At 37.1% G+C, this 9,183-nt stretch overlaps 1 protein-coding gene across 1 annotated transcript; it reads right to left on the reverse strand.

Annotated features, from left to right (window-relative positions):
- Positions 1-1,867: 1,867 nt before the first annotated feature.
- On the reverse strand, positions 1,868-8,460 carry tmem179ba (transmembrane protein 179Ba). Its single transcript, XM_067445921.1, has 5 exons — positions 8,307-8,460; positions 6,574-6,764; positions 5,316-5,453; positions 5,118-5,196; positions 1,868-3,603 (listed from the first exon to the last, which is right to left on the reverse strand). Exons 1-5 carry the CDS (start codon positions 8,448-8,450, stop codon positions 3,448-3,450), a joined length of 708 nt encoding a protein of 235 aa, XP_067302022.1. The 5' UTR covers positions 8,451-8,460; the 3' UTR covers positions 1,868-3,447.
- Positions 8,461-9,183: the final 723 nt, after the last annotated feature.

Below are 9,183 nucleotides of genomic sequence, written 5' to 3' on the forward strand. Positions count from 1 at the left end.
CAGGAACGTTTGTAGATCTGCATCAAGCCTGCAGTACCCCTCTCCCTCTGTGATCACAATGATTGCATTTCAAGTGTTCGTCTTTAAAATAAGTTTAGTTTTAGTTAGTTATTTGATGCTATAAAAACGTGTGTGTGACGTCATGATTGACAGCTGAGATCGACGTCTTCTCTGAGAGTTGTCACTGAGGCACTAACAGACTTTTTTCAGGATTTTTGGTAGCAGATTGAAGCTTTAGCTTTAATTTCCACATTTCCATAACTGTTTATTTCACGCCAACATAATTAATTGTTCTGCATGTGTGAGAGTGTAGGCGGGCTTTTGATATCGCGACTGTACTTCCTGTTCTCTACTGCGCAACTCCGGTCCCGAAATCGCTACTGCGCAGACTCGGTCCCAAGATGTCAGCGCCGTGCAGGCCGCCTGAAAGCTTCAGATATGGCAAGCAGAAACGGATGATGTCGCGTCGTCCATATTTTTTTACAGTCTATGATCTGCAGCTGTGGTAACTAGAGCAGATCTGGCAACCCGGATGCCGAAACTACTGACTTTGTGATTGGTCAATAGGTGGAGGGCGGAGCTTCAGGCCAAAACACAACATGTCAACATCAGTTGAGGGCTGCAACAACAACTTTTAAATGACAATATCCTGGCCGCACTACTGTTGTCTGTGATATAAGTATTTGAAATTAACATGATTTCTTAAAGTCTAGTCACATATCAGGGTCAATTTATGATTAATTGAAATACATTTCTTACATACAGTTCCTTTAACATTTGGGTGTCAGCAAACATCGATGACGTATTTTGTGGATGACAGTTCTGAAGGTTGGAAGCCATGAAATAAAATGAGAATTAACTATACCTAACATATTTTGGTCATGAATGTTTCGGTAGTTACAATTTTAGAATACAATTTTACAATTTTAGCCTAGCTCAAAGATGTTAATGAGCACATTGTTAGCTAGCACAGATCTGAACAGATGTACACACACACAAACTCAATTTTAGTAAATACCACCCAAATAAGTTTGCTTAATTGCAGAAAAAAGTGGTTGGTTGTGACATTCCTTAGAGAGGAATATTTCCTGATCAAAAATGTAGGGTTCCAGTCTCAGCTAGTGGACTAAAACATGAAATGAAAATGTGGGACCATTTTTTCACATTAAGTTTCTTGATCTACAAAATATATCAAATTAATATTTTTATTGAACTTCACCTTTTAAAAACATAAAAGATATTTTTAAAAAGCAACAATGGAAGGTTCGGGACAGCCCCCTCACAATTGTAAGTAACCAATAAATTATGATTTCTATACACCAATCAGGCATAATATTATGACCTAATATTCTGTCGGGCCCTCTTTTGCTAAAACAGTCCTGACCCATTGGATTTATATATATATATATATAGCATATGTAAAATAGAATTTTATAAAAAAATGTATTAATTCAATTAATCTAAATTAAAGATTAAAACTAGATTAGAAAGATTAAAAAATTAAAACTAATTTTAAAGCATTTTAGTTTTTTTTGGCCATGAGCATCCAGAATTTTTTCAATACAGAATTTTGATTTCAGTGCATTACGTGTTAGCACTACTTTTCTGCCACTACAATGCACTCACAACTGCAATGATGCAACCGTAACGTCTGCTTCCAAGTGGTCTACCTCAAACTGATTTTATTTCTTGTTTTAGCAGTTTTTCCCCCATTTTGCAGATGAATAAAATCCCTAGGCGCAAAAATGCCATACATTTTAATATTAAAAATACCACCTTTGACATTTAGACATATTTATGCCCCATAAGCTCTTGGTTGACAAATTTAATTGCTTTAAAATGTTTATATAGTCAGACTCAAGCATAGTGGGTTACACAACAGATTTAATATTCATAAAAATACCAGTGCATAATCTGTAACCAGCAGTTCTAATACAAATATAGTAAGTTAACTGAAAAAGTTGCACAAAAAGAGGAGGACAAATGATTAGGTGACGAGAGCAATGCATTGAGTTGCTGAAGAGCAAACATGGACACTGTGCAGCCGAGATAGGCGGAAGGACACTGTGTTTCTGAGGACTTTAGTGCTGTGGGCAGCACCTCAGATTTGGCACTTCGCCTGTGGAAAGCGGATACCATCACTGGCCAAATTATGGATTTATGTCCCTGTCAACCCAAACACACACACACACTCTTACCTCCTGTGGCTGCGTGCAGGAAAAAGCCATTAAAAATGACATCTCTACTGGGCACGAGATTAATAGCCAAACACTCTCGGAAAGACACTCTCAAGCAGTTTTGCCCATGTTAAGGACACCAAGGACTATGAATAAGAGAAATGTGAAATCAGGGGGAGGGATGGAGTACTTAGGGGAGATTTCTGGCCTACAAAACAGGCATATGAGCAGTGAACACCCACTAATGGGATTTATAGAGTAATTCATATAAACAGACAGCAGAGGGCGAAAATGTTGTACACAGGGCAGGCTTTACTGGACGAGATAGTTTCCCCAAAAATGAAAATTCTGTCATCACCCACAGGTTGTTCTAATGAATACTATGGAAGTCAATGTTTGTCATCGACTGTCTTGTTACAGTCTTTATTTAAAATATCTTCTAGTGTTCAACAGAAGACAGAAACTCCTAGAGGTAGGTATACATATATATATATACATATACATATACACAAATAAATGTTGATTTCAGTGCATTCCTACTTGTTACCACTACTTTTTCACACACAACTGCAATGATGTAACCGCAACGTCTGCTTCCAAGTGGTCTACCTCAAACAGTGATTTTATTTCTTGTTTTAGCAGTTTTTCTCCCATTTTGCAGATGAATAAAATCCCTAGGCGCATTGGGTTTACTCACGCAATGTTGAGGGGGAGTAAATGTTGACAGAATTTTTATTTTTGGGAGAACTATCCCTTTAAAACATGTTAAAAGATATAGTAGAGTGCATCAACTTGGTTTGACTCCAGATCAACTCGGTTCAATTTAATGGATGTTATTCCACAAAAGCCTTTAAATTGATATACGAATTCATGAAATGTTTAGTAAAACACTAGAGTAACCATTTAGGAACAAAGCATTTTCCTGAAGATTTGAGTATACACTCAAAAAACACTGACAATGTTGTCAGATTTGATCTCTTTACATAAAGCTGTGTCTCAATCAGTTCAGGTCACACCACCAATCTGGCAACCGCACACTATCACCTGCCAGGTCTGAGCTGCCAGCCACAGATCAGTAACCATGGCAACTAACCCTTGGCAATGCTAGTGAACAAAATCAAGACCGTATACTGGAACTGCCAAAATCCTCTTGGCTCAGCAAGCCAGCAGTGCGTTTTTGAATGCGAGCATATGTGTGTGTGTGAGTGTGTTCAAGCGACACGTAGACTGGTTTAGTGTGGGGCGACAGATTAACCGTGTCTTTGTTTCGCTAAGGACGTCCTGGGCGGTTGAAGAAGGGCTCGGATTCTGAAGGGGTCACTGATGGGTCCTCTCCTCCTGCCTGGGGTTCTGACCGTTTGTTACGCTGGAGCAGGACCAGACCTGCTATGATCACCCAAAAGAAGAAATTCACCCATACTGCTGTCTGAGAGGGGAAAAAAATTCAAAACGTTTCATAAATACATTGAACATGTAAAGAAGAAGAAAAAAATATTTATGTACATAAATTTGTAAGGCATAACTGCAATTAGAAACATAATCAATTTGTTTTTTTCTTTCTTAACAAAAATTAAAATCTCTCTTTCTCTATATATACACAGTACACACTCACATATATACATATATACACAACATCTGGCATAACAATGACAGGAAAACTGAATAACACTGATTATCTCTTCATCACGGCACCGGTAAAGTTGATATGTTAGAAGCAGGAAAAACTGTCAAGTGTAAGGATTTGAACAAGTTCGACAAGAGACAAATTGTGATGGCTAGATGACTGGGTCAGATAATCTCCAAAACTGCAGCTCTTGTGGGATGTTCCCGGTCTGCAGTGGTCAGTATCTATCAAAAGTGCTCCAAGGAAGGAACAGTGGTGAACTGATGACAGGGTCATGGGCGGCCAAGGCTCATTGATGCACGTGGAGAGCGAAGGCTGGCCTGTCTGGTCTGATCAAACAGACGAGCTACTGGAGCTCAAATTGCTCAAGAAGTTAATGCTGGTTCTGATAGAAAGGTGTCAGAATACACAGTACACCGCAGTTGGTTGTGTATGGCACTGCATAGCCACAGATCAGTCAGGGTGCCCATGCTGACCCCTGTCCACCACTGAAAACGTCAACAGTAAGCATCAGAACTGGACCACGGAGCAATGGAAGAAGGTGGTCTGATGAATCACGTTTGATGTGATGGCTGAGTGCATGTGAATTGCTTACCTGGGGAACACATGGCACCAGGATGCACTATGGGAAGAAGGCAAGCCAGCATAGGCAGTGTGATGCTTTGGGCAATGTTGCTATCCTGCCATCCATGTGGATGTTACTTTGACATACCACCAACCTAAGCATTGTTGCAGACCATGTACACACTTTCATGAAAACATTTCCCTGGTGGGTGTGGCCTCTTTTGGTAGGATAATGTGCCCTGACACAAAGCAAAAACGGTCCAAGAACGGTTTGAGGGGAACAATGAGTTTGACGTGTTGACTTGACCTCCAAATTTTCCAGATCTCAATCAAATCAGTGTTTGTGAAGTCCGATCCATGGCCCCACCTCGCAACTTACAGATCTTAAAGGATCTGCTGCTAACACATTGGTGCCAGATACCCCAGCACACCTTCAGAGGTCTAGTGGAGTCCATGCCTCAATGGGTCAGGGCTGTTTTGGCAACAAAAGTGGAAGGTAGTCATTATGTTATGCCTGATGTGTGTGCGATGAATTTCATAGATTTTGCCATGAAGGTTTCTCCACCACTTCCAGACACATAAGATTTTAGTCAGAATGTCAATAAATTGAACAACATTAACAAATTGAATCTGTTAATCTCAAATGTTAACTTGATGGAAGCTCTAGAATCTAGAAATAAGGATCTGAATATGCTGATTGCTCATGCATAATGTGTTTCTGTGTGTTTGTGATCAAGGGAGTCTGTAAGTACCTCTGCACTGTGCAGTCTGGAGTAAAACTGGCTCCCAGTTATAGGGCTCAACCAAGCCTTATCTTGCGCTTCTTCACATCTGCAAATGCACAGGATATTATATACACACACTTTTGTTGATAAGGTTGTTATGATGGTCAATACTGTTTGTCTGCACTAATCAAAAAGCTATTAGAGAGCTCTCTCTTACACACTCACTTTGTTAAATTGCTCAGTATATGAAGCACAGAGTCACACAGTCTGTCCCTGCCAATTTTCAGGATGCATCCCGTCACCAAGAGGAAGAAGAGGAAGACTCCAGACAAACCAAGGGTAATGTTCATCCATAATTTCTCTCTGATACCAAACAGACAACATTGCACAATGATTGCATGATATTTTAGAAAATTAATATTGTTGCCATCCTAGTACTAGCTTACACATTAATAGTCTTTTAGGGGGGAAAAATACTTCATCTTTTCATGTTGTCAAGGTCTCACACACTGACAGTTGTAACATCTCTTACTGATTCGAAATCTGATTTTAAATTAATCAATAGAGCATCGGAAGGAATTCTGATAATTTTGTATTTAACATTTCTTTTTGATTCTGTATTAACAGCTTGTTATAAATAAGTACACTACAATTTTTACAATTTTAACTAGTGGTTGGCCGATACTGATTTTTTATGGCCAATGCCAATATCTTGGAGAACAGGCTTATACTTTAGATGGGAACTCTTTGATCCTGTAATCGTATAAGTGTATTTTTCACGAGTAAATTGTTTTTAAATAAAAATTACTCACCCCAAAAGTTTAAAGGTTTTTGCGCACCAATAAATTACAATTTAAAGTAACGATTTCTATCTTATATAATTTGAAATGTTTCCGTGTCATAGTAAAGCTGTGTTTTTAACATCATTACTCCAGTCTTCAGTCAATCAATCAACTTTATTTATATAGCGCTTTTACATTCACGATTGTGTTAAAGCAGCTTCACTGTGTCAAACAGGATAATATTGAAACATTTCAATATGATTATTTGATGCTCAAGTACATTTTTCATTATTATCAATGCTGAAAACAGTTTTGCTGTTTGTTATTTTTGCTAAAATGTGATTCATTTAGTCAGAATTCTCTGATAAATAGGCTCAAAAGAACAACAACTGTTGTGAAATGTTCTATAACATTTAAAAATATTTCCTGACACATTAACAATTGAATGCTTCCGTGCATAAAAATAAACTCTACATTTCTTTTTAAAAAATATAACCGCAAAGTCTCATATCTAAATGCCGTACTAACTACTTTTTTTATCAGTTTGCATCATCCGTTTATATTTCCTGCAATCCATTGATACTAGTGCGACTAGTTAGTTCTGTTCATAGAACAGAGACGGAGGTGCTACCATCAGAAAACCTCTGTTCTCGTACCTGAAATAAACTCACAAGCACATGATTTACTGTTCCTGGACATACCTTTTTACCTCTCCGTCAAAACAAGCGACGTAGATCCAATAGAGAGTGAGTGAAAAGCAAAAGACAGCCACACACACAGAGATGGCTGACACAAAGTAACAGAGAGAGGGAGAACTGGATGAAAGCACAGCGATTGATGTGTTGTTCAGATGCACTGAACCGTACAGCATACACTTCCCACCAAAACTTCCCTGTTTGGGTGGACAAAATAGAGAAGTTAGGGCTTACAAAAATGCATCTTATTATGACAATATTAAGTACTTTCTGCAAATAACCAGAGGTGGACAGAAGTGGAGTATTTTTACTTTCTACTCAAGTACATTTTTCAAGTATTTACTTAATCATGTTGTTTTTCTTTGGACAACTTTTACTTCACTAAATTTCAAAGCATAATATATAATGTAACACTTTTTACTGCACTACATTTCATAAATAAAATTAGTTTTTTTTACCTTTAACTCTTAATTCCTCTTAGTACTTGTCTCTTAGTACTTTTTACTTGTACTCAAGTAAAATTTAAATTACTTTTACTTGAGTAAAAGTATACAGCACTACATTTTTAATGTCATTATAAGTATTAAATTATATTCAATATGAAACGGAGTGCAGTAAAAATTACAAAATTATGTTTTGGAAGGTTGTGAAGTAAAAGTTTTCCAAAGAAGAACACAGATAAAGTTCATATACTTGAAAAATAAAATTACTTGGAAAGTAAAAAATGCTCCACTACTGTCCTCTGCAAATATTGAAAAAGTTGGGCACAGAAGGGGTGGAATAATAAAGACGATATGTAATGCATTTCGAACTAGACACTTTTTCACGTTTAATGTTGTGCCAATAAACTTTAAAACTACAAGCATTACTCATTGTAAACATTATTTGACTGTGATTTACACTGTTATCATGAAGACTAGGCATGTGCAGGGCTAAGCCCACCTAATCAGAATTTAGGAACAGATAGTGAATATATTTTTGCCATTTGTGCAGTGATTAAAACAATCTGAGGTGGGCTCTGTGTTGAAAGTTTTGATGAAGAGATGTAGAATGGCCCAAACAGTCACAAAAATAACACCAGATTTGCAGTAATTTTTCCTTTATTACTGAAAGTAACGAAGCGGCGCGTTATCAGACTTCATTGAAGACTGAGGCTCCTTCATAAACTCACACTCTCTTTTTCTGCTCATCATCTGACTTTAATCAGCCAATTCCTCTTGAGCAAATTCTCAGCTGGTCACATGACAGAAAAAATGTGGAGAGAGTGACAGAACTGGACGCTTTAGTTGCTTCTGTCACACTTTCATTTTCTCTTCACTTCCGGGTTTTACTTTTAAAAATGTAGGCCTGTTAGTTATTTAACTGTATGAATAATAATTATACAATATACATATTAAGACGGAGAGCTATTAGTTATTTTACGGTATGTATAGTTATTTTTTTTAAAAACAATTTTCTTAAGTCACATGACTATGACGATGTTGGTGTCCAACTCGTGAGTGTACGCACTGAACACCACCAGAAGAAAAGTTATAATTTTACATGTAAGTTAGTTATGGAAAACACCAAAACATATCCCCTGCAAACAATTATGGTCACCTACAAACTTCAAGCGTTCAATTTGCATCGTCAAAGTTTGAAACTTACATTTGGCCATGTTTCTAAACGCAACGCACCATTTGACAATAAAGTCTGTTAACGTTATAGTCTTCTAATATTAAATAGCAAACAGCAGATACCTGTGAGATTGTGACCGAGGCGGCTGTGATGATCCCGCAGATGAAACAGCTGGCGTACAGAAGCAGCTCCACCAAAAGAAACCACGGCAGCGCCATAGCGTGTGTGTATGCGCGCACCAGCACCACATGCACGGCAGCGCGCATACACACTCATGTTCCTAAAACGCATCATGAGTTAACGACTATCATGTGATCGCATAAAAACATGAATTCAATAGAACCACATTCCAGTGCATTTCCTTTAAGTAAAGCATCAAAATAGGTCACATGTATGATAATCACCTTAGTTAAATATAGACCCATTTCATTTTGATAACTGATTGTGGGAGTGATTATATCAGGACGCTTTTAATTGCAATTTAACTATTTTAATTCCTGTTAGAAACTATTAACTAACAATGCAAGGTTCTTACATTAACTAATTCATTCAAGGTAAAATACACAGCAATGCAAATCTAGGACCAGTGTTGAGGATAGTTATTTTTAAAAGTAATGCATTGCAATATTGCATTACTCTCTACTTTTTTTTTTTTTTTTTTACTAATTGCGTTACCGGTACTTTTCCTCACCTGGGCTGGGCTTGCGTCTTTGTTTTTTAATATAAATATATAAAAAAATTAAGTTCTAATTTTTGTAAATGTAAAGGCCCTTTCACACCAAATGTGAAATGATAATGAATAGGCCTCAGGCTGAATGAAATGCAAATTCTTACCTGTAAAGTAGAGGGTGCAGCTCAAACCAACCTTTCAGCTGTGCTGCCATTCTGAACTACAGAAGAACAAATTATATATATATATATATATATATATATATATATATATATATATATATATATATATATATATATATATATATATGCACACTATTTTAACTTTAA

This window comes from Pseudorasbora parva, chromosome 1 (assembly GCF_024679245.1).
Source record: "Pseudorasbora parva isolate DD20220531a chromosome 1, ASM2467924v1, whole genome shotgun sequence".
Lineage (NCBI taxonomy): Eukaryota > Metazoa > Chordata > Actinopteri > Cypriniformes > Gobionidae > Pseudorasbora > Pseudorasbora parva.